The sequence below is a fragment of the Hypanus sabinus genome, chromosome 15 (assembly GCF_030144855.1).
Source record: "Hypanus sabinus isolate sHypSab1 chromosome 15, sHypSab1.hap1, whole genome shotgun sequence".
In the NCBI taxonomy this organism is placed as follows: domain Eukaryota; kingdom Metazoa; phylum Chordata; class Chondrichthyes; order Myliobatiformes; family Dasyatidae; genus Hypanus; species Hypanus sabinus.
The window spans coordinates 66,237,862-66,265,125 of NC_082720.1; the positions used below are offsets into that span (position 1 = coordinate 66,237,862).

Here is a 27,264-nt window from a genome sequence, read left to right on the forward strand (position 1 = left end):
TAGTTGATAATTCTTGGCAGCTGTGCTATTTCTTTGTTTTTTACCTTGCAAATTACACATCACAAGCTGACCAATTGGAACCACTTTGAAGGTAGGTCAGAGGAATAATCTGCAGGTGATTTGACATTATTGACACACCATTGTGGACAACATAAACAGTACATTGTTCCAGAATGTACCGCACTCCCTTATCACTCACAACTTGTGTTTTTCATGCAGTGTTCCACCAGCATTTTGTGTGTGTTGTTATTTGAATTTCCAGCATCTGCAGATTTCCTGGAGTGTTTTTCATGCTCATTGTAAATCATTAAATGCCGCAATTTTGAAATATTTGTTGAGTCAATTGTAAAGTCACCACAAATGTTGAATATAGTTTGCATAATGGAGTTGCATTTTAGATAGCATCTTCAGAAATTGTGAAAACATCTTCAAACTCAAAAAAACAATTCTTACTTCCAAGAAATTTTTCATAAGTTGAGGCTTTTCTTTGAATAATGTTATATCAGAACAGATTCCCATGAAAAACATGTACAGAACAGTTTCAAGGGAAAGATTTCATATCCCAAAGACATACAATTACAAAATTTTGGTTTATATTTCAAACAGTTCGCTCATATCACCATACACAAAATGTTGGATGAACTCAGCAGGTCAGGCAGCATCCATGGAAATGAACAGTAGGTGTTTTGAGCCAAGACCTTTCTTCAGGATTGGAATGAAATTGGGGGAAGATGCAGGCATAAAACAAAATGGAGGGAGGGGAAAGAGGATAGTTAGAAGGTGATAGGTGAAGCCAAGTGGGTAGGAAAAGTAAAGGGCTGGAGTTGGAAGAGTCTGATAGAAGTAAAGAGTGGTAAAAAAAAATTCCCCCTTCCCCTCTTCTTCAATTTCCCAATCTGACCTCTTATATCTCCTCACCTGTTTATCACATTCCACTGGTGCTCCTCCTCCCTTCTTTTCTCCTATGGTCCACTCTCTTCTCCTGTCCGATTCCTTCATCTCCAACCCTTTCCCTTCCCCCCCCCCCCCAACCTGGCTTCATCTATCACCTTCCAACTAGCCATCTACCCCTCCCCCACATTTTCATGTCAGCATCTTCCACCTTCTTTTCCAGTCCTGAGGAAGAGTCTTTGCTCAAAACATTGACTGTTCATTTCTGTGGATGCTGTTTGATCTGCTGAGTTCCTCCAGCATTTTGTTTACGTTGCTTTGAATTTCCAGCATCTGCGGAATTCCTTGTTTTTATGAATTTATTCATATGCTACTTGTGCTATTTGTGTATAGATGACAACATGGTCATCATCACCAACATTCTGAAAGAGAAGACAGAATAAACATTTGTAAAGTTATTTTATCTTTAGACCTTTTTCATTAAAGAACAATTTATAAATATGTAGCATCAAGTAAAAATTAGTTCAAGATTTGATCAATAGGAATTGATTTACTTACAACAATTGATGATTTGTTACTGCCCTGCATTTCATGCCTGCTACCTGTGATAATTGTAAACACCACATTAAAGATAATATTAATTAATAACATTTATGAAATACAACTATCTTTTCTTGTGTAGCTATTGCCTTATACAGACTACAAAGTCATAGTTCAACAAAGGCAAAAAATTGACAGTGACTTAGTTGCTATTTCTGAGAGTCCAATCCAAACTAACTATAGTATTTTCACAGGGAAGAAAGTGGGGGGTGGGCTGTGTGTTTTTCCAAGTGAATTCTAGGAGCAGTTAATTTTCTAGGAAATGATAATTCACAAAATATTGATGATGGAATATTTTGCAAAGGTCATCATTCTTCCCTTATTTGCATCCACTTATCTTACTCTTTATTGATCATATTCCAGATCTTAAGTACCTTTGATTTCTCCAATTATCACCTCCCACCTCCCAGCCTCTGTCTCTGCTTTTACATTTCCCAACTGGTTCCATTTGTTCATCAACCTCTCTTGATGGTGATAGTGGTAAAGCACTGGTATTTTCTGATTAAGATATTCCCATGGTTGCGGGGGGGGGGGGGGGGGCGGGGAATGGTTGCCTCTCTGATCTGAGGCCTAATACTAGTAGTGTATCATAAGGATTGGTCCTGGGTCTGTTTGTTGTTTGTCATCTATGTCAATGATCTGGAGGATAACTTGGTAAACTGGATCAGCAACTTTGCTGATGACAGCAAGGTTGGGGGTGTAGTGGTTAGCTGGGAAGACTATCAAAGCTTGCAGTAGGATCTGGACCAGCTGGAACAATAGGCTGACAAAGTGAGGTGTTGCACTTTGTGAGGAATAACTGGGTAGGTATTACACAGTGAGTGGTAGGGAACTGAGAAATGTGGTAGAACAGAGAAATATGGAAAAAAAAGATCCATAATTTCTTGAAAGTGGCACCACAGGCAGAAAGAGTTGTAAGAAGGTTTTTGGCCTGTTGGCCTTCAGACATCAATGTACTGAGTACAGGATTTGGGATGTTGTGTTGAAATTGCATAAGACTTTGTTGAGGCCCAATTTAGATTATTCTGTGCAGTTTTGGTCACCCAACTATAGGAAAGTTGTGATTGAAATTGAAAGAGTGCAGAAAAAATTTACAAGGTAGTTGCTGGGGACTTGGGGAGCTCCATTATTGGGATAGGTTAAATAGGTTAGGACTTCATTCCCTAGGACATAAAAGACTAAGGAGAGAATTGAAAAGGTAGACAAAACTATGAGAGGTATTGATAGGGTAAATGTCATATACATTAATGATCTGGATGATGGGGTGGTAAATTGGATTAGTAAGTATGCAGATGATACTAAGGTAGGTGGTGTTGTGGATAAGGAAGTAGGTTTTCAAAGCTTTCAGAGAGATTTAGGCCGGTTAGAAGAGTGGGCTGAGCGATGGCAGATGGAGTTTAATGCTGATAAGTGTGAGGTGCTACATTTTGGTAGGAATAATCCAAATAGGACATACATGGTAAATGGTAGGACATTGAAGAATGCAGTAGAATAGAGTTATCTAGGAATAATAGTGCATAGTTCCCTGAAGATGGAATCTCATGTGGATAGGGTGGTGAAGAAAGCTTTTGGTATGTTGGCCTTTATAAATCAGAGCATTGAATATAGGAGTTCGGATGTAATGCTAAAATTGTACAAGGCATTGGTGAGTCCAAATTTGGGGTATTGTATACAGTTCTGGTCACCGAATTATAGGAAAGATGTCAACAAAATTGAGAGAGTACAGAGAAAATTTACTAGAATGTTACCTGGGTTTCAGCACCTAAGTTACAAGGAAAGATTGAACAAATTGGGTCTTTATTCTTTGGAGCGTAGAAGCTTGAGGGGGACTTGATAGAGGTATTTAAAATTATGAGTGGTTAGAGTTGATGTGGATAGGCTTTTTCTATTGAGAGTAGGGGAGATTCAAACAAGAGGACATAAGTTGAGACTCAGGGGGCAAAAGTTTAAGGGTAACATGAGAGGGAATTTCTTTACTCAGAGAGTGGTGGCTGTGTGGAATGAGCTTCCAGTAGAAGTGGTAGAGGCAGGTTCGGTATTATCATTTAAAGCAAAATTGGATAGGTATATGGACAGGAAAGGAATAGTGGGTTATGGGCTGAGTGCGGGTCAATGGGATTAGGTGAGAGTAAGCATTCGGCATGGACTAGAAGGGCCGAGATGGCCTCTTTCCGTGCTGTAATTGTTATATGGTTATATGGTTAAATGCAAGCAAGCTTTTTCCACTGAGGTAGGGTCAGAATACAACTAACAGTCATGGGGGATCAGAATCAGAATCAGGTTCATCATTAGTGGTATACATAGTGATATTTGTTAACATAGCAGCAGTATATATATAATAGTTAAATTAAAAATGGTACAAAAACAGAAATGATAAAGAAGTGTGGTAGTGTTCATGGGTTCAATGTCCATTTAGATATCAGATGGCAGAGGGAAAGAAGCTGTTCCTAAATCACTCAGTGTGTGCCCTCAGGCTCCTGTATCTCCTTTCTGATTGTAACAGTGAAAAGAAGGCATGTTCTGGGTGACGGGGGTCCTTAAAATTGGATGCCATCTTTCTGAGGCACCACCCCTTGAAGTTGTCTTTTGGTAGGACCAACTAAGGTAGCTCTTACAGAGAGAACAGTAGGGCACTGAGGAGTGTGGTGGAATAAAGGGATCTGGGAATCCAGGTCTATTAATTCATTGAAAGTGGTCACAGGCAGATGGGAACACTAAGAAACCTTTTTGCACATTGGCATTCATTAGTTCATGGAATGGGCTTCCGGCGATGGTGGAGGTGGAAGCAATAGGGTATTTTACGAGACTCCTGGATGGCTACATGGGCCTTAGAAAAATAGAGGGCTATGGGTTAAGCCTAGGTAGTTCTAAGTTAGGGACATGTTCGGCATAGCTTTGTGGCCAAAGTGCCTGTATTGTGATGTAGGTTTTCGATGTTTCTATAAAACAAAATATTGAGTACAATAAATGGATGCTATGTTGAAGCTGTATAAGTCATTGGTGTGGCCTAATTTGAAGTTTTGTATGCTGCTTTTGTCACCCACCTACAGGAAAGATGGAAATAAGATTGATAAAGTAGAGAGAAAATTTGCAAGGATATTGCTGGATCTGGAGGATCTGATTTATAAGGCAAGATTGAATAGGTTAGGACTTTACTCCTTGGAAAGTAGAAGAATGAGAGGAGATTTAATGGATGTATACAAAATTATGAGGGATATCGATAAGGTTAAATGCAAACAGGCTTTTTCCACTGAGGTCAGGTGGGACTACAACCAGGGATCATGGGTCAAGGGTGAAAGGTGAACAGTTTAAGGGGCATATGAGGGGAAGATTCTTCTCTCAGAGAGTCGTGAGAGTGTGGAATGAGCTGCTAGCATAAGTACCGCATGCAAGCTTGATTTCAATGTTTAAGAAAAGTTTAGCTAGGTATATAGATGGTAGGGGTATGGGGGGTTGCTCTAATCCTGGAGCAGATCAATAGGAGAAGGCAGTTTAAATGGTTTGGCATGTACTAGATGGACCAAAGGGCCTGGTTCTGGACTATAATTTTCTATAATGCTATGAATCTATGAGTTGTGATGGAAAACTTCCTTGAAGTGTTCCTTCAAATGTGTATGGATGGCCTCTCTGTCCTTGATGAAATCAGCCCCATTCCTGGCTCTTAGTGCATTAGAGTCTTCGATATTTGATCTGTAAATTGTCTTTTAACCTGTTGACATCCACTTGTGACATGGCTGCCATTGATTTACTGATTTAAAGCATTGGCTTTAGGTTCCTGTCTTTCTGTTGGAATTCTGTTTTCAAGTGAATGCAAATCTGTTTATTTCTCCTCGAGAGTTTCCAGTTCAACTACCAACAGCATTTAGGCTTAATTATTTTTTCAATAGTCAGGTCATTCTCATCGAGTCAGTGCTAAACTTCTTGTTAGCCCCAAATGGCAGAATTTACAAATAACCTTGGTATTCCACATCTTGAGATTTTAGACCTTAAGACACAGGAATAGATTTGGCCTTTTGTCCCAAGAACCTACCCACCTCCAATTTAAATATACTTAAAGACTTGGCCTTCTCAGCTGCCTGTGGCAATGGATTCCACAGATTAACTACCCTTTGGCTAAAGGAATTCCTCCTCATCTCTGTTCTAAATTGACATCCCTCTCATCTGAGGCTGCATCTTCTGGTTCTAGACTCACCCACTATAGGAAACACATCGACTGGGCTCATCCACTCTATCCAAACCTGTCAATATTCCACAGGATTCAATGAGATCTCCACTCATTTTTCTAAACCGCAGGGAGTACAGGCCTAGTGCCATCAAATGCTCCTCTTCTTTTCACCCTTTCATTCCCAGAATCATTCTCATGAACTTCTTCTAGACATTCCCCAATGCCAATACATCTTTTCTTAGATAAGGAGTTCAAAATTGCTCAAAATGCTCTACATGTGATTTGACCAATACCTTATAAAGTCTCACTATTACATCTTTGCTCTTACATTCTCATCCTTTCAAAATGAATGGGAATATTGCAGTCATCTTCCTTACTACCCACTTACTCCACAAGTTAATCTTTACGGAATCCTGCACAAGGACTCCCAAATCCCTTTTCACCTGGAATTTGTAAACTTTTGCACAGTTTAGAAAATAGGCTACACCCTTATTCCTTCTACCAAAGTTCATGAGCATACGTTTCCCAACACTATTCCATTGGCCACGTCTTTGCCTATTATCTCAATCAGACTCAGTCCTTCTGTAGACTCCCTGCTTCTCAACTCTACTTGTCCCTCCACCTCTCCTCATATAGTCCACAAACTTTGCCATGAAGCCATCAATTCTGTCATCCAAATCATTCACATATAACGTGAAAAGAAGCTGTTTCCTGTGAAACACCACTAGTCTTCGGCAGCCAGCTGTAAAAGACCCCTTTTTTTCTCACTGTTTTCCTCTTGCCAGTCAAGGACCAGCTTGTATCTTTCCTGTAATAATGTAGGGATCTAGCTTGTTAAGTGACCTTAAATACAGAACCTTGTCAAAGACCTTCTGAAAATCTGGGTAACTTACACTGACTCTTCGTTCTCTTCCCAACCACTGAAGTCAAGTTAACTGGTCTATAATTTCCTTTCTTCTGCCTTTTTCCATTCTTAAACAATGGAGTGGCATTGCAATTCTCCAGTCCTCCAGAACAATTCTGGAATCTAGTGAAACTTGAAAGATTGTTATTAATGCCTTCACAATCTCTTCACCCACTGCTTTCAGAATGCTGGGATTTAGTCCATCTGGTCCAGATGATTTATCCACCTTCAGACTTTTCATCTTCCCAAGAAGCTGCTCCTTAGTAAAAGCAATAACACTCACTTCTGCCCCCTAACACTCTTGAATTTCTGGCAAATTGCTAGTGGCTTCCATAGTGAAGGCTGATGAAAAGTACTTTTTAAGTCCTCTCCTATTTCTTTGTCCCCTATTATGACATCTCCATTGTTATTTTTAAGCGGTTGGATATGTACTCTCATCTATCTTTTACTCCTTATGCAGTGCATTTGAAAAAAATGATATGGTATACTTTTTTGATATTATTAGCTTACTTCCATTCATATTTCATCTTTTTTCTTCTTATGGCTTTTTTAAATGCCTTCTGTTTGTTTTTAAAAGCTTCACAATTCTCTGATTTCCTGTATATACGTTTGCATATATTCAATGCCCTCTCTTTTGCTTTTATGCTGTCCCTTCTCAGCCACTGTTGCCTCATACTTCCTTTCCGAATGCTTCTCATCTTTGGGAAGTATCTGTCCTACACCTTCTGAATTGCTCAGAGAAACTCCACCCATTGCGGATCTGCTGTCATCTGTGCTAGAGTCCCCTTCCAATCAACATTGGCCAGCTCTGGCATGAGAGACGTACCGCTGTAATTCCATTTATTCCACTGTAACACTGATTCATTTGATTTTAGCTTCTCACTTTCAAATTGCAGAGTGAATTCTGTTGTATTATGATCACTGTCTCCTAAGGTTTCTTTTACATTAAGCTCTCTAATCAACTCCAGTTCATTATCCAACTTCCACTCCAGAATAGCTGATCCCCTAGTGGGATCAATCATAAACTGCTGTGAAAAGCAAACTTGTAGGAATTCTACAAATTCCATCTCTAGGGATCCAGCGTCAACTTTTTTCAATCTGTCTGCATCTTGCAATCCCCTATTATTATCATAACATTGCCTTTTTTACATTCTTTATCTATCTCCCATTGCAATTTGAATCCCATATCCTGTCCACTATTTGGAAGCCTACTCATAACTCCCATCAGGATCTTTTTACCCTTGCAGTTTCATAACTCCACCCAGAAGGATCCTGCATCTTCCAATCTGATGTCACCTCTTTCGAAGGATTTGATTTTATTTTTTACGAACAGAGCATTCTCACTCCCTCTTCTTACCTGCCTGTCCTTTAGATACAAGATGTATTCTTGGATGTTCAGCTCCTAACTATAAGCTTTCAGCCAGGATTCAGTGATGTCCACAACATCATACCTACTAATCTCCAATTGTGGTACAACTTGGTCTAACTTATTCTGTATACAGTTTGTATTCAAATATAACACCTTCAATCTGGCCTTCATCACCTTTTTCACTTTTGCCCCCATGATAATTTGGTTATTGAGGTACTGCAATATTGTAGAGTCATAGGGCAGCACCAAACAGAAACAGGCCCTTCTGCCCATCCAGTCCATGTCAAGCTGATATTGATCCTAGTCCATAGCCCTCTAATTTTCTCACCGGCAGGTTTGTTAGAGTACAAACACAATTCTGGAAGAACACAGCAGGTTGTTGGGAAGGGTTCAAACTCATATGCCAGGGGTCTGAGAACTGTAGTGAAGGCACTCAGGAGAGGGTGGATAGTAAAAGAACAAAGACAGTGTGCAGTTAAAATTTCAGGAAGGGCAGGCAGATGACAGGTCAATTGCAGCCAGCAGGGTGAATATCATTGCATTAGGGAAACAAAAAAAAAGGATAGAAAATGCACTTCTCAAAGTGTCATATCTCAATACATGGAGTATAGGAAAAAAGGTGGTTGATCTTGTTGCGCTTTTACAGATTGTCGAGTATCAAATTGTGATCATCACTGAACCATGGCTGAAGGATGATTGTAGCTGAGAGTTGAATGTCCAAGGTTACACACTGTATCGGAGGTATAGGAAAGTGTGGCTCTTCTGGTAAAGAATGGCATCAAATCATCAGAAAGATGTGATATAGAATCAGAAGATGTGGAATCCTTGTGGGTTGAGTTAAGAAACTACAATGGTAAAAGGACTCTGATAGCAGTTATATACAGGCCTCCAAACAGTAGCTGGGATGTGGACAACAGATGGCAACAGGAAATAGAAAGGGTGAGTAAAAAGGGAAACGTAATGAATGTCATGGGAGATTTTAACATGCAGGTCAATTGGGGAAATAAGATTGTTAATGGATCTTAAGATGAGTGAATTTGTTGAATGCTTATGAAATGGCTTTTAGAGCAGTTTGTCAATGAGCCTACTATACTGGCTTGGATGTTATGTAATGAACTGGAGGCGATTGTGGAGCTTGAAGTAAAAGAACCCTTAGGAGCAGTGATCACAATATGATTGAGGTCAACTTGAAATGTGACTGGGAGAAAGTAAAATCTGACATAGCAGTATTTCGCTGGAGTATAGGAAACTGCACTCTTAGGAAAGAGATGTTGTCTGAAGTAATTTGGAAGGAGAAGCTGGCAGAGATGACAGCAGAACTGAAATGGCTTGAGTTTCTGGGAAAAATGAGGAAGGTGCAAGATAGGTGTAATCCAAAAAAAAAATCAAATGACAAAATAGTTCAACCATGGCTGACAAGGGACGTCAATGTCAATGTAAAACAATGGAGAGGGCATGCAACAAAGCAAAAATTAGCCAGAAGATAGAGGATTGGAAAGCTTTTAAAAACCTACAGAAAGCAACTGAAAGAATTATTAAGAGGGAAAAAAATGAAGCCAGCAAATAATATCACGATGGTTAGAAAAATCATTTTCAAGTATATAAAAATAAAAGAGAGATGAGAGTAGATATAGGGCTACAAGAAAATAAGGCCAGAAAAATGATACAGGGGAACAAAGAGATGACAGATGAATTAAGTAAGTATTTTGTATCAGCCCTCACTGTGGAAGACACTAGGAGTGTGACATGTGTTAAAGGATATGAGGGGAGAAGGGTGAGTGCAATTACTATTTCAAGAGAGGTGCTCAAAAATCTGAAAGACCTAAGGTACTTAAGTCACCGGGATCAGATGAACTGCATCTTAGGGCTCTGACAGAGGTAGCAGTAGAGATTGTGAAAGCATGAGTTATGATCTTCCAAGAATCATTGGACTTTGGCATGATTCTGGAAGACTAGAAAATAGCACATGTCACTCCACACTTTAAGAAAGGAGGGAAGCAGCAGATAAGAAATTATAGACCAGTTTGCTTGACTTCAGTGGTTGGGAAGATGTTGGAGTCAATGTTAAGGATGGAGTACTTCGTGACACAGGACAAGATAGTACAAGGTCAATATGGACAAGATAGTACAAAGTCAACATGGTTTCCTTCAGGGAAACTCTAGCCTGATGAACCTGTAGGAATTTATGAGGAGACTACAAGTAGTATAGATAAAGGGGATGCAGTGGATGTTGTATATTTGGATATTCAGGCTTTTGACAAAGATGCTACACATGAAGCTCCTTTCTAAGTTATAACCCCATGGTATTACAGGAATGCAACTAGCATGGTTAGAACATTGACTGATTGGTAGGAGGCAGTGAGTGGGAGTAAAAGGATCCTTTTCTGGTTCACTGCCAGTGACTAGTGGTGTTCCACAAGTGTCAGTATTGGGACTGCATCTTTTTATGCTTATGCTGTACATCAATGATTAGATTATGGAATAGGTGGCTTTGTTACCAAGTTTGCAGATGATATGAAGATTGGTGGAGGGGCAGTTAGTGTTGAGGAAGCAAGAAGACTAGAGAAGGATTTAGACAGATTAGGAGAATGGGCAAGAAAGTAGCAAACAAAATATAGTGCTGGAAAGTGCATGGTTATGCACCTTGGTAGAAAAAATAAATGTACAAATGATCTTCTAAATGGGGAGAAAATCCAAAATATATGCGATGCAAAGGGACTTGGGAGTTCAAGTGCAGAACACATGAACTTGCGGGTAGAGTCACTCGCGAGGAAGGTAAATGCAATGTTAGCATTCATTTCAAGAGGTCTAGGATATATAGAGCAAAGAAGTGATGCTGAGACTTTATAAGGCACTGGTGAGACCTTACCTTGATTATTGTGAACAGATGTGGGCTCCTCATCCAGGAAAGTATGTGCTGGCATTGGAGAAGCTCCAGAGGAGTTTCACAAAGACAATTCTGGGACTCAAAGTTTTATCATATGAGGTACTTTTGATTGCTCTGGGCCTGAACTCATTGGAATTTAGAAGAATGAGGGGGATTTCATTGAAACTGTTCAAATGTTGAAAGGCCTAGAGAGAGTAGATGTAGAAAGGATGTTTCCCATGGTGGGGTGTCCAGGACAAGAGGGCACAGCCTTAGGATGGAGGGGTATCCATTTAAAACAGAGATGTGGAGAAATTTCTTTAGCCAGAGGGTGATGAATTTATGGAATTTGTTACCATAGGCAGCTGTGAAGGTCTTAATTGCCACAGGATCAAAGGATATGGGGAGTAGGCCAGGGAGTGGGGCTGAGGAGGGGAGAAAAAAAGGTTCAGCCATGATTGAACGGCACAGGAGACTGGATGGGCAAATAGCCTAATTCTGCTGCTATATCTTATTGTCTAAACCCCTTGCATAAATGTACTTGCCCAAGCTTATTTTAAATTTTGCAATGGGAACTGCAAGTACCACTTCTGCAGGCAGGTCATTCCATATTTGTGTCACTCTCTGTGTAAAGAGCTTTCCCCTTAGCTTCCCCTTTAATATTTAACTTTCCAACCAGAACTTATGACATCCATTTCTAGTCTCACAGAAGCTCAATGGTAAAAGCATACATTAACCTATTCTGTACTCCTCATAATCTTTTATACCTCTATCTAATCTCCCCTTATTTTCCTACTTTCCAGGGAATAGAGAACTAACCTTTCAACTTTTCCCTATAATTCATGTCCTTAAGTCCCAGCAGCTTTCATGTAAATTGCCCCGTGAAGCCCTTGGCATTATCATGGTAGGGAAAAACAAATTCAATTTAGCTTTGTCGTATTCAATATCAATTGAATGCTTGGTCTGGCCTTTATGTTTTCATGTTATTTGTTTCAAGTTCTGCAAACTCAATAAAATTTCTAATAATTTGGGACCACATGTAGAATTTTTTTTTTCAAAATTCCATATAGTGTTCCTATTTGATATGTAAATGAATGTACTTATCAAAAGGAACATTGAACTAAAGAGTTTTGTGATCACCTGTGTACGCAAACAATGCATTGGTGTAACATTTTATCTGAAAAGCAGCACTTTTAGCCATTATTATAGTTTCCTGCATTTTAAAAGTCTTACAATACTGGTGTCAAATTCGTTGTTGTGATAGGCCTAGTGTGGTGGTGTAGCGGGTAGCGCTTGTTGCTCTCACTTCAGCTTACATCCCTGGCGAGCAGTTTCGCAAAAAAGTGAGCTGAATGTGTAAGTCTCTGCTGCCAGTACATAACCTCTCCAGCAGCAAGCCTCATGTAAAGCCCCCTTGCTAACGACATATGAAATTGAACTTATTTGGACTCAGGCTGAAATATAGAGAATGGGGAGGAGGTCTGGCCCCTGCAGATGTAGCATATAAGCCCACCGGTGTGTGGACACACCCTGGTGCTCATGAACCAGATACCCAGCTATGAGTAAATAGCCCCACTGCCTTGTGGGGCAGCCTCAGAAAAGACATAGGCTATGAAAGTAAATCTAGACAGGCAAATCTAGACTGGAGCCCCTAAGGTGGCTGGATGTCATTGAACATCTTCCTGGCAGCTCTTGCAACAAAGTTGATGCCAAACATATTGCTTCATATGCTTTCCTTTGGACTACACTGGTTAAGCCAAGAGAGGGATCTTGACAACCAGGCATCTCAGGATCTTCATACCTGCCACCCAAGCCCGGAATGATGATCATCCTCACACATTGTCCTTTGAGACAGATGGATACCAGTCAACCAATATTCTTAAAACGATTAAACCACTGATCTGACTCAGAGATGCATGTGAAACTGATTGTGACTCTGCTGCTAATTTCCTGATAAGGTACATAGTGAGGAATTTTACACCAACATCTTCTGAGCTGTTCAAAGGAGACTAACAGCAATGAATTTTATTACCCAGTACTAACTGCCTGAAAAGATAAAGCAAAATTGAAAAAGAAAATTGAAGAAGTGTTTTCATTACCTGATGATTCATTTTTAAAGTATATATCCCCATAATGAATAGATTCCTTTGTGTCTGCAGAAACAAGTAACGTAAAACTTACATAATGCATACATTGGACTTAAAAATGGAAATGTTAAATGTCAGATAAACAACAGTATTCATGCTTTTAAAAATAGAAAAATAAAAAAAATGAATAAATAGTTAATCTGTAGTTGTCTTAACAGTTTAGGGAAGAGTTTTCACCTGTCTACTCCTCTGGTTTCCCTCAATCAATACAATCATAGCATTAATTTGAACATTAATTTTATTGTGTTCCATTCTGGTCACCTCACTATGGAAGGGATGTGGATATTATAGGGAGAGTGCAGAGGAGATTTACAAGGATGTTGGAGGGCCTGTAATGTGCTATAAATTTCTATGTTATACATTCTTTAGGAAGGTCTCATCTGAAAGGAGGCACTTTTCCAAATTTAGTTCTCCAACTGTTTTGTTAATAGAAAGAACACAATGAAGGCCAAAGTGGGCCTTGAACCCAGAGTTCTCTTTTCAAAATTATACTAACTTAGAATAAAAAAATCCTATTAATCACATTTTCTTTTCCAACGTATTTATCTTTACTTCCATCTCTGCAATGTGTCATTATGCTGTATTTCTACAAATAACAAGAGTTTTCTGGCTTGCAAACCAATGTGCTTTATTCCTTCAGCCTGAATAGTGATAGGAAGCTAAATGATTATGTGAAGTCTCAAAATCAAGTGTGCTCCTGACATCCATGTTTACTTCTTCAGGTATACTTTATTCATTTTCACATCTACAAATGACTGGAGAATGTGAAATATCAAGATTGTGAAGTATCAAGGATTTTTCACTGTTGCAGCAGAGTAGCAGCAGTTTGACAATGTAGAGTAAAACAAACATGGAATAAATTTACAACAATCTGACCTTGGGAGAGTAGAGGAACATCTGAAAGGCCATCTAATTCAGGCCTTTGATGCAGGTGAATGAACTGTCATGACAGAGGAAGTTAGCAGGAAGTTTCAAGAAACTTCAGAATAGAATTATCAGTGTTAGCATTTAGCTGTCAATTATAAAGATAATTTTTTACTGTTTGGTAAGAAAAAATATGTGATGGATTAAAAAATAATCAAACTTAAGCAAAGGAGTCCAGGAACTAAATACGTAACTCATTAAAGGTAGGGTCACAACCTAATAAGGACAATGAAAATATTGTTGAGAGGAAGTGAACTTTCATCAAATGTTAGTTTGACCACATTGAGGAATTGTACTAGAAAAGCAAATGGAGAAAGTACAACATTTCATCAGGATGATTTCAGAAATATGGGGTGATATTTTTTAATAAATGATGCAAATACTGGAATGTGTAAAGTGAACAATAAGTAGTGAGAGGCCAATAAAGATTACTAACATTCTGTGAGGTTTGCTTGAATAATATACTTCTGAAAAAAAATCAAAACTCAGGACCATCATTATAACAGCTTTACAAAATCAAACATTACCTAAGATTGTTCAGATTTCTGATAAATATATAGGGCTTCCAGTACGAAACATGAAATTACCTACAAAAACTTTAGGTCTGTGAAATCTGGCAGTGTCTTTATTTAAAGAATGCTGAGATACATCCTAGGAAGACCTGGGACACATCATCTGTTATGTAACCTAGGGTCATCGGGTGTTCCAGGTCTTTCAACATCAGACACTCTCACCCAGGCAACCTGGCCAGGGTTGATCAGGCCGTGGCTTGATTCCTAGCAGCATTAGTCCACGAGTTACACCTCTTGATCCAGAGCAATCTTGAGGCTTCTTTAGCAGCCTCTGTTATAGTCTTGATAGCTCTTTGCAACCCCTGTAATGCCAAGGAGAGAGTAGATTCGACACAGTGAACAGCCAGCAAAACCTCAACACTCCACCTCTATAAGCTTGTATTGTGTGCTCCACCATGTCTTTGGCACAGCTCTACCTGCTGTTGCTGGTGTGTGATTTTCTTACACTCAAACTCATCCTCAATCCATTCTTCCTAAGGAACTTTCAGTTCTATCGTGACAACCTGCTTTGAAGTTTCTGACAGAATGCCTCCGGAATAATGATGCATGAAGTCCAGGAACTTTAACCGCTTGCCAAGAACAATTTTTTGCCAGTCAGAAACAGTAACATGCAAGCAAAAAAAAAAAACTTGTATTGAGAGGTGTATAACTGGGTTCATCCCCTTACCTTCTTGCTTTGACTGGTTATCGACAGACATATATTCAGCAACATGACTGGTCTCAGTTACAGGTGTCAGATCTCCTGGAAAATATACATATTTTTCTAATTCAGATTAACTTTAAAACATTTTTCCCAGATATATATACACAAAAAGTACTCAATTGCTATAGAGAGCAACAAGAATGAGTAGGAATGTGTACCACCCATCAGATAAAGCTATCCTATGTAAAAGCAATACTCATTGTAGAGAGAATCTATAACTTAATCTCTGAAGATAATTTGTGAAATACATTCAATGGCCACTTTATTCGGTATCTCCAGTACCTAATAAAATGGCCACTGAGTGTATGTTCATGGTCTTCTACAGCTGTAGCCCATCCATTTCAAGGTTTAATGTGTTGTTTATTCAGAGATGCTCTTCTGCACACCACCACTGTAATGTATGGTTATTTGAGTTACTGTTACCTTTCTGTTAGCTTAAACCACTGTGACCATTCTCTTCTGAGCTCTCTCATTAACAAGGCATTTTCAGAACTGCTGCTCACTGGGTGTTCTTTGTTTTTCACGATGGGTGTGCGTGAAAATCCCAGTAGTTTCTAAGATACACAAACCACCCCATCTGGCACCAACAATCGTTCCACAGTCAAACTTACTTAGATTGCATTTTTTTCCCATTCCGATGTTTGGATTGAACAACAATTGAATCTCTTGATCATGCCTGCATGTGTTTATGCATTGAGTTTCTGACACATGATTGGCTGATTAGATATTTTCTTTAATGAGCAGGTATGTAGGTATACCTAATAAAGTACACTGGGTGTATGTTGGATTAATTTAATGGCAGAAAGATGATTTCACAAGAAATGCAGGATCACTCCTGGAAGTAAACGATTATCCAGTCAGTATGGCATTGTTATTTTCAGGATTAATCAAGGTGCAAGTTAATCATCAGTAAGATTTAATTTTATGCAAGTGATTGTTGCATGCTATGTTTTCCCAGTGTTTACAGGGAATGAAGAATAAAATTAGAATATGATACATTGTCTTGCATGTAAAATTTGACAATTATTGGTATCCAGATCACATCATTAATTAATAATGTACTCAACTGTAAATATTCCAGATCATTTCCACTGCTTTGAATGAATGAACTTCATTGGGTTTTGGGTGGCTGATTGTAGCAACTTGAACAATTGTTCAGGATCTTTATAGAGAAAATGTATTATGCAGAATCTGTAAATCATAAATGTGAGAAAGTCTGCAGATGCTGGAAGAAGTTGTCTGTCTATTCATTTCCATAGATGCTGCCTGGACATGCTGAGCTGTTTATGTGTGTCTTGTGTATGTGTGAGACAAAGCAACAAGTGAGACTGTGAAGAATTATCAAATTCTCTCAAGTCCTCTGAGGTTTTGAGTGAAGCTAAATAAATACACAGCTTGTGCCATGAAGAGTTCCTAATCTGAAAATGGCAAAAGTGACTGAACCATTGCCAATAGCATTAGAACACTCAGTGAGTAAAAGCCCAGTTTTGGTTCAAATGTTTTCATGTTACCTTGCATTTGCTGGATTTCAACAGCATTTGAATAAAGATGAGATGTTTCTTCTTTATTTCCACCTGTTTGCAGAGGCTTTTGATTTTGATTTCCTGAATCTGTTTACATAGATGACACCGATTAAAATGCATTCATTTTTTTCTTATGATTTCCTTGTATTCCCCCAAACAAACTCTATAAAATGCTTGATTTGCTGCAATGCTTCATTATATGAAATATAATAACATATAATGAAACTGGATGCAGATATGAAGATACAGTACAATGCAGTTTGTTTCCAAGTGTTTTGGGATCAGGACCTCTTCAGGGGCACATGATAAGGTCTCGTCATCCATATAATACTAAGGGAGAGCTCTGTTGTCAGTTTGTGAACACCGAAATAAATAGTCAAATGCATACTATAACCACAACTCACAACCCTATCAATGTAAGTAGTCGTAGCAAGAACAGTCACTTGACCACTTGAACTTGCAGTGCCAGTCAGTTTAATCGTGATTGAATAACACCACTTCCCCCTCTCTCTACACCCTTTAACTCCACTATAATTTAGACAAATGTCAATTTCTGCCTTTGATGGTCCTCACCTTCACAGTGCTCTAGAATTAGAGAATTACAAAGCATCAGGAGCTCATAGAAGAAATTCCATTTTAAAAGAACAATCCCTTGTTCCGAACCATTTCCCCACACTCCAATTCTAAATATCTGCACATGGGACACTTTACCATAAATTCTAAAGCCCTTCATTTCAGAAATCAATGTTATCCACGTATCCTTCCTTATGTATGCAAACCAAGACTATCACAAACACTCCAGGTATGATTTCAGCATGCCCTATAAAGTTGCATAAAAACTTCTTAACTGCCATTCTCGATAAATATTCTATCACACTTCCTAATTACCAATGGTATCTGCATGCAATTTCTTTGTATTTCACACTATAGGGCACTTATATCCTTTTTTCTCACAAAATCTAGTAGTATCACACATATCAATAATAAGTTGTTTTTTTCATTCTCCACTCAAAGTCTCTGTTTCCCTATATTATGCTCCATACGTCGATTACCTTGGTCCCTGAGGAATGTTGTTTTGTTTAGCTGTATACATGTGTATGGTTGAATGACAGTAAGTTTGAACTTAATCATTATTGCACATCAACAGAATCAAATTATCAGCAAATTGACCATTCATCACATATACTATTGTCCAAACTTTGAGTGGAGGTGATTGCTCTAACTATTGGTAGAACTGCAGCTACCTTATTTCTCACCACAATTGAATACTAAACCCTTCTAAACCCTTACCAGAACCCTCACTACCAATGCTAAGTTTTAAAGCAAAATCAATTACTTAAAGAATCAGGCATTGGCATGCACTCAATATTTAACAGATTGCATGTAAATGCATCTAAGATAAAATCCTCAACGGTAATCTTGTTTTGGATTTGTGATTTAATTTAGATTTCTGTCATGCCTCTCACCTTTTCTTTTGTACTTCTTGAAGCACAACACCAGTCCCAGGATAACAATGAGCAGAAGAACCAGACTTCCAATAATAGCAATTTTACTAGTGTTGTTATCTGGGAGAAGAGTAAGCACAAATTTCACCTTCAGATTTTGCATGTACAGTAATTAATCACTATTTAAAAGGTCTCTGAAAAACCAAATGCTTTTGCATTAGATTCCTAATCCAAATTAATCAATCAAGAAGACTGGAGTATTACAAATGACCCTTCTGACGAAGATAGAGCAAAAGAACACACAGGGATTTCATTTGTGGTATCAACTCAGAGATTCCATCTGGTAATATTTTTAGAGTTGACTGATCAATAAAGGATCTGATTCAGCTTTACCTTTTGATGTACAACAGCCATAAGTTCAGTGGAGTCTTTACTGTACCAAATAAATTGGTCACTGAGAGTATGCTTGTGATCTTCCACTGCTTGAAAGTTCAAGTTGTTATGTGTTTGAGGTGCTCTTCTGCACATCACTGCTGTAATGTGTGGTTATTTGAGTTCTTTCGCCTTTCTGTCAGCTTGAACATTTCTGCCCATTCTCTTCTGACTTATCTCATTAACAAGGCATTTTCAGAACTGATTCTCACTGGATTTTTTCCTCTCTCACACAATTCTCTGTAAACTCTAGAGACCGTTCTGTGTGAATATCACAGATCAGCTGCTTCTGAAATACTAAAACTACTCCATCTGCCACTAACAATTAATCCATGATCAAAGTCACTTAGATTTCATTTCTTCCCCATTCAGATGTTTGATCTCAACAACAAATGAACACTTGGCCGTATCAAATTTTATATACATAATATTCCTGCTATAGGATGGGCTAATTATATATTTTCATTAAGGAGCAGGTGCATATAATAAAAGGACTCTAGGTGTATATTACTCATTGTCCAGACCAGGGGCTCCCAACATATGGTCCATGGACCCCTCTGTTAATGGTAGGGGTCAATGTCATAAAAAAAAATGTTGGGAACACCTGTTCCTAGACTGACACTGAGATAATTAATATTTCAGAGGAAAACTAAACAATGTAAGGAAGATATTACCTTTGTGTAATATTATGTATTTCATGGGCTGATATAAAATTTGCTACACAGGAGGGCATTGAGCCATTGTGCTTGTGCTTGTTGAAAGAAGTTACCTACTTCACACACATTCCATCACTTGACCACATCCTAAAGATGCACATATCTAATTTTAAAAATATATATTTTGCAGAATGTGGTGTCATTGCAAGGCAAACATTCATTGTTCCTTGCTTATTGTCCATGACAAAGTGGTGGGAGTCCTCACACTGACATTCTGGTAAAGTACTCCCACGGTGCTGTTGGGTGGGGAGGTCCAGGTTTTGGATCTTATAATTAATAAGCATTAAAAGATACATTCCAAAATAAGGACAACATGCAACTTAGAGGAGAAACATGCTGGTGGAGCTGCTCCCATGCACCCTTGTCATTCCTAGTGATACAGACATTGCTGGAGTAATCTGGCTGAATAAATGAAAGGGGGAAAAAAGCTTATCATCTAAATGGTAAAAAATAGTAGAGCCTTGAGATCCAGAGGAATCTGGAGATCCTAAGACATGAAGTACTGCCAGAGCATATAAATGGGGAAGTTAATATGTTTCATTTACTGCAAAGATAGTTGTACACAAAAGTAGGCTCTCGTACTTTAATGATACTTATACTTCAATGATATTGAGTAGTGGTATGGTAGCATAGTGGTTAGCACAATGCTTTACAGTACAGGTGACCCAAGTTGAATTCCCACTGCTGCCTCTAAGGAGCTGTGACCATGTGGATTTCCCTCCCACAGTCCAAAGACCTATCGGTTGGTGGGCTAATTGGTCATTGTAAATTATCCTGTGGTTAATTAAGGATGAACTTGGGATTGCTAGCCTGCATGGCTTAAAGGGATGGAAGGGTTGAATCTGCACTATATCCCAATAAATAAATACATACATACATGCATACATAGAAGTACTTATGACACCATATCTGGAGTATTGTGAGGACTATTGATCTCATTGACTTAGATCTGGCTGATATCTGTATACTGTATTTGCACCAATGAGGGAAAACTGGGTAGGTTAGACATGTATCTGCTAGAGTTTTGAAGATAGGTTGTGTCACACATACACAAACCTGGTTTCAATACCAACCAGAGTACTGTGCAAAAGTCTTAGGCACATATATGCAGCTGAAGTGTCCAAGACTTTGGAAGAATGTAGTAATTTTATATATTGCACTGTACTGCTGCTGCAAAAAATAACTTATTTCATGACAAATGTGAGTAAAGATTAATCAGATTCTGATAAAGTTTTCTATTGTGGACTGAGACTGGGAAAGAGCAGGGAGAGGGAAATCATTTTTTGGGAAAAGGAACAGGGAGAGAGGAAGGAGCATGAAGCAACAGAAGAACATTTCATAATGATCAAGAAACCAATTGTTAGGAAGCAAATGCCCTTGCCTGGTGTCTCATGCACCCACACATTCCCCCACCTCAGCACCCCCCTGTCACATGACCCACACCTCTGCTGCGGCACCCAACCAAATGCATTCCCAAAATCCTTTGCTCCACACCAGGTTTACAAACTCGATCTCCTCTCACATCGACAGTACTGTGCAAAGGTCTGAGGCATCCGAGCTGTATGTGCCTAAGATTTTTGCACAGTACTGTAACTCTAAGCTCATATCCATGGGATTCTTTCACATGGCATGGAAATAAAAAAAATCACTGAGGAGTATTGATCTCATTAACTTTCACGGGGCTGATATCTGGATACCTAGTTTGCATCAATGAGGAAAGACTGGGTAGGTTAGACATGTATCCACTAGAGTTTAGAAGATAGGGTGATGATGAATTGATGACATAGGACATGCAGAATGACACAGATGAAGAAGCAGGTAATTTATTTGGAGTCAATACAATATGTTATGTTTTCTCGGAACACAGGGTTTGAATTAATGGAATTTTCTGGGATGTCTGGAAGAATATGGAACATATTGAAGCAGGCGTATGGGAGAATATAACAGTGATAATAAAACTGATTCTGATTCTGAATCGATAACTTGGATTGGTTAAGAGATGTTCCACATCTCTCACAACAGGAAGGAAGTCATTTAATCCCATGAATGTGTGGTAACTCTCAGAGCAATCCCATTCCCCACTTATTCCCCAGTACCCGATCCTACCTCACCTGCCCACAAGCATGTCCTGATAATACGCCCAACAGTCATCAATAAAAATTGTCACTTCCAGAGGCAAATCAGCCTGACGTCTCGCATACCATTGAGATGCCAAAAGCCCTCACAGTCACAGGGAGAACTGTAGGATTGACCCACAGCATGGAAATAGACGGTCACTGCTGCAGAAAGAATGCAGCCTCATTGTGAAATTCAGTACATTGGGAAAAACTCGAGATGCTTACCTCTGACTTCCAGGTTATATGGTACTGAAAGTTGAAGCGTTTTCTGATCAAAAACACCACATGTCCATTTCCCTCTGCCTCTGTCAGCTTTTTGTATGATCAGACTCAGTGATTTATCTTCCCCACTCAGTGTCTTTTCTCCAAAAGTTTCACCATCACCATTGATCCAAACCAGTCTCATTGATGCAGTGACGTCAGACACAGAGCAGTTCAGGGTAACGGTGTCTCCCTCAGTCACTGTATCAGACGGTTCAGCTGTGACTGTGGAAGCAAGAAAAACATTATTGATCTCCTTAAAAACAGGAGTGACATTTTGCACAAAAGAAAAATGCAGTGAATTTGGGAAATCTGTTGTCACACGTTCTCTCTCCTACCTTTAACCGTGCTTAGTGTGATAGTCATAAATGTAATAGTTTCCAGTCTACAGGTGTACTCTCCTGCATCCTCAAACACCACAGGAAAAACCCTCATACTGAAATTCCAGCCGTTAAAAGGTGTCTTTGTGAGCATCAGTCGATTCACAAAGTGACTCTCACTGACATTCATGGGCTGAGATTTAAATGCTGTTGCAATTGTTTTCCATGAACTTTGATGAAGATCTGACAGCCAAGTCCAGGCAGCATTGTTGTAATTTTCAGTATTGCTGTAACACATGAGGTGAAATTCACTGTGATCCATAACTGAGCGATACAGTGTGTAATGTTTATTATGTGGACCTGCATGAAAGAGAGGAGAACTCATTAAAATGTTATAATGCCATTCGGGAGTGAGTAATGAGAAGCCACCATCAAACCATCAGATATAGCAGCAATGTTAGGCCATTCAGCCCATCGAGTCTGCTCTGTTACTACACCATGGCTGATTCATTATCCATCTCAACTCCATTCTTCTGCCTTCCCCTGTTAACCTTGGATGCCCTGACTAACTGTGAACCCATCAAACACCACTTTAAATTAACTTTACAGATCCCTCACCCTCTGGCTAAGGATTCATCACACTCTTCATCTCTAAATGGATGACCTTCTATTCTGAGCTGTGCTCTCTGATATTAGACTCTCCCACTATTAGAAACATCCTCTCTGCATCCACTTTGTTCAGCCCTTACAAACTTCAATAGGCTTCAATGAGACCTCCCTCATTGTTCTAAACTCCAGAGAGGAAAGGCCTCGAGCCATCAGTTATGCCTCATTCTTAACCCTTTCATTCCCAGAGTCATTCTCATGACATTCCTCTGGACCCGCTCCAAAGCCAGAACATTCTTTCTGAGATAAGAAGCCCAAAGCTGCTCACCATTCTCCAAATCCAGTCTGAATAATGTCTTATAAAGCCTTGACATCCTTGCATTTATACTCCTTTCAAAATGATTACTAACATTGCATTTATTTTCCTTACCACTTAATCAACCTGAAAGCTAACCTTTAGGGAATCCTGCACGAGGAATACTGAGCCTCTTTTTACTGATAATTTTTGAATTTTGTCCCTATTTAGAAAATAGCCCATTCTCCAAATTTGTTTAAGACACATATTCAGCTGCAGCTTCTGAATGGACCTCACGTGCTTTCAACATCTTATTAGTCCACCCATGGGATTTGATTCCTGCTGCAGCCGAGTCTGCGGCGAAAGCTGGATTCACATCAAATATGATAGAGCCTTGGTGGGAAGGGTCACTGAAAGAGAGAATGGTTTGCTGTTCAATGTTGCTCTGTGAACTGGGACCCAGTGCTGAGAGTGTGTAGGAAGTACTGGTGGATGTCATGTGGACTCCTCCTTCTCTGTAACACTTTGACATGAGTAACACTTTAATATCCACCACTGCAGTTGAACAATTACAGTACCTAATCATGATTAAGATTGGTCTTAGTCGCAGGGTTGGAGAATGTAGTGCTGACATATTAATTGACCTGCTGGAATGAACTGTATAATCCCATCAAAACTACTGAAGTGAGAATGCTGTACTTGGACTACAGTTCAGCATTCAATACCATAATTCCCTCAAGACTCTGCCTCGTGTAACTGGATCCAGGAGTTCCTGTCAGATCGCCAGCAGGTGGTAAGAGTGGACTCCCTCACCTCTGCCACAAAACGAGTGCCCCTCAAGACTGTGTCCTAAGCCCGTTCTTTACTCACTGTATACCCGTGACTGTATTACTGTTGATTAATCTGCTAATTAAATTTGCTGATGACCCTACACTGAGTGGGTGTAATCTCAAATAATAGCGAAGCAGCGTACAGAGAAGTCATCACCCTGACACAGTAGTGTCAAGAAAATGACCTCTCCCTCAATGTGGCAGAAACAAAGGAGCTGGTTGTGGACTACAGGAGGAATGGAGACAGGCTAACCCCTATTGATATCAATAGACCTGGGCTTGAGAGGGGCAACAGCTTTAAGTTCCTGGACATAAACATCACCGAGGATCTCACATGTTCTGTACAAACTGGCTGTTTGGTGAAAAACACATAAAGCAAATCCCAAGAACTTCCTATAGGGGCACAATTGAGAGCACCCTGACTGGCTGCATTACTGCCTGGTATGGGAACAGTACTTCCCACAATTGTAGGATTCTGCAGAGAGTGGTGTGGACAGCCCAGCACATCTGTAGATGTGAACTTCCACCTATTGAGGACATTCACAAAAATAGGAATGTAAAAGGGCCTGAATGACTATTGAGGACTCAAGTCACCCCAACCACCAACAGTTCAGGCTACTACCATCCAGGAAATAGTACCGCAGTATAAAAGCCAGAACCAACAGTCTCTGGTACAGCTTCTTCCAAAAGGCCATCAGAATGGCTAATTCATTCTGATACAATTCTATTTCAATGTTCTATTGACTGCTCTGTTGTATATACTATGTACTATAAACTACTATAAATTGCAAATTGTACATTTAGACAGAAATGTAACGTAAAGACTTTAACTCCTCAAGTACATCAAGGACATAAGAAACAAAGTCAATTCAATTCAATTCAACTTGTAATGATGTAATTTGAAATTGTTCCCACCACAGATTTGCCTCTCTTGATCTATGTATTATTTTCCTCAATGTCCTCTCATTGTGTGATCTCAGTCACAGGGTTAAATGGTGGGGAATCAGATCCTTCGGTTCAACTCTTCCACACGGAACAAGTTATTACACAAATGAGATGATCTTAGATTGGCATGGACTAGATGGTGCTTAAGAGCTGGTTTCCATGATCTACGACTCCGTGGTTTTCAGACTGCCGATGTCTCCTCCTTCATACTGTTGATACCGCTGTTCTCTGGCCTGAATTCACTAATTTTCATGTCCTCTGCATGGTAAATACTGCTGAGTATCCATAAAGACCTGGCCATGATCTCTTCCTGTGCTACTTTTAACAATCTTCTACCAGACAGATACATTCCAGACCAAAACCTACAGTCAGGTAACAGCACTTACCCATGTCTACAGTAAAATCTGCTTTGCTTGTACCAACAACGTTTCCATTTTCCCACACTTCACACTGATACAACTCCATATCCTCCACTGTAACGTGTCGGACCATCAGATAGATGGTGTTATTCAGCCGGAACTGATCAGTGTTTCTCCTGCTCTGCTGGGATGAGCCCACTGGTCTCCAGTGGAGACTGACGGTATCTGGGAGTCTGGAGATGGTACAGCTGAGGGTGACGTCACTGTCCTTCAGAGGTGATCGTGGATTTGCTACAACTGTGAGAAATAAGACCATAAGACAAAGTGACACAGGAGCAGAATTAGACCAAGTTGCCGTTTGTATCTGCTCTGCCATTCCAACATGGTTGATTTATTTCCTTTTGTGAGGCCTTTTACCTCTCTTGTCCCTGTAACCTTTCACACCAACTAATCATGAACCTATTACCCTTTAAATATATCCATTAACATGACCTCCACAGCCACCTGTGCCAATGAATTCCATAGATTCTGCACCCTCTGGCTAAAGAAATTCCTCCTCATCTCTGTTCCACGGGACATTCTTGTCATCTGAGGCTGTGCCCTCTGGTCCTATACTCTCCCACTATCAGAAACATCATCTGCATATCCAATCTATCTCAAATTTTCAATCTTTGGTGCGTATACTGAATGAGCGGAGTGAGTAGTAGCATGCCCAATGATTGGGTTCAAACTGACCTTAGGATGTGACAATGATCAATACTTGTGTCCTCCTGCAGGACAGAGAGAGGATTAAACACTTTACCCCCCTCCTGAATCTGATGGAATGTCAGGGTTCAGTTCAGGGTCACACAGTTGGGCCACTATCTGTGGATGCCAACCATGGGGTGGTGCCCTGACACAGAGACTGGTGTTGATGTCTCACAGCTCCAGTGACCCTGAATCAATCTTGACCCATGGTCTGTCCTGAAATGGCATCTTCTTCCTGAAATCCTGTGGCTTTCATTCAGGTGACCTTCCCTTATCCCAAACACAGGAAGGTTGGTTGTATGAGTAATGGACTAGTCCAGTCTGATTCTATCTTTGGATTACTGGCATACTTCATTAAGACCCCCCGTTGTGTAAAATGATACAGTATGCACAAAACAAACATCAAATTGGTGACAAGCTCAGAAATAGTTTAAATCTCTGAAGTCCCAAAATGCACCTTATCAGAGTTCCTTTTACTGAGCCTCCATGAGGAACAGCTCTTTCGGAGAGAATGGGTCTCCAAATGCCCGCCCGGACGTTCATTTCCTCCTGAAGATGATGTAATCAGACCATCAGAGGGTTTTTAAATTGCCCCCATACAAGGGTGAGTCACCTGTCAGTTTATTTTGTTGAGTGGCACCTAAATAGACAGAACTTAGTCCATTTAGGAGAAATAAGCTGTGCAAATAAGCAGAGAATACAAATCTCACATGATCCCTATAAAACTTTCAGTACTGGAAAGTGAATTATTCATGAAGAAAATTTTTTTTTCACACTTTTCAAATCGTTGTCCCATTTACCTTCGATCCCAAAAATTTCATATTGTTCCAAGGTTTCATAACTGGGCTCTCTTTGCACCAAGATAATAGATCCTGCAAATTTAAATGTGGGACGAGTAATTATCAGATCAACGGTACCAGCTATATCGATCATAGCATGAAAGATGCCAGTGTATACGAAGTTACTTTCCCAACGTGGGGTCCACCCTCTGGATCCTTCTTTATAAAATGTCACAAGTCGCTGTGTGCCTTGAATGTGGCTTGGTTTCCAATCCCAGCCAACGGGACCATTTCCAGGAATGTCTGGTCCAGTGAACACAATTTGATCTATCTCCTTAAAAATATAAAAATATTTTGGATTTTCTGTTCAAAAAAGAGAAACAATAAAAATGTTACAGCATGAAATCACAAATACTTCATTCTACTTCACTTCATATTAGAGTTCCATTAATGCAGTGTTAGTATTTTATCAGTTGATACAACATAGCCACCAACACAATTAAAATCCAAGCTGTCGGAGGGCTGATGATGGAGTTCTGTGCTGTAGGATGGGTGGTGAGGGAACTCCACACAGTGTGATGGGTGGTGAGGGAAATCCACACTGTGGGATGGGTGGTGAGGAAACTCCACACAGTGGGATGGGTGGTGAGGGAACTCCACACAGTGGGATGGGTGGTGAGGGAACTCCACACTGTGGGATGGGTGGTGAGGGAACTCCACACAGTGGGATGGGTAGTGAGGGAACTCC

At 39.7% G+C, this 27,264-nt stretch overlaps 1 protein-coding gene across 1 annotated transcript; it reads right to left on the reverse strand.

Moving 5' to 3' along the window:
* Positions 1 to 1,177: 1,177 nt before the first annotated feature.
* On the reverse strand, positions 1,178 to 27,264 carry LOC132405176 (uncharacterized). The gene is made up of 10 exons (XM_059989874.1): positions 26,538 to 27,264; positions 25,018 to 25,287; positions 21,974 to 22,315; positions 21,600 to 21,860; positions 18,131 to 18,229; positions 16,653 to 16,751; positions 15,106 to 15,180; positions 12,895 to 12,948; positions 1,450 to 1,493; positions 1,178 to 1,313 (listed from the first exon to the last, which is right to left on the reverse strand). The coding sequence occupies exons 1-10, from the start codon at positions 26,668 to 26,670 to the stop codon at positions 1,251 to 1,253; spliced, it is 1,440 nt and encodes a 479-aa protein (XP_059845857.1). The 5' UTR covers positions 26,671 to 27,264; the 3' UTR covers positions 1,178 to 1,250.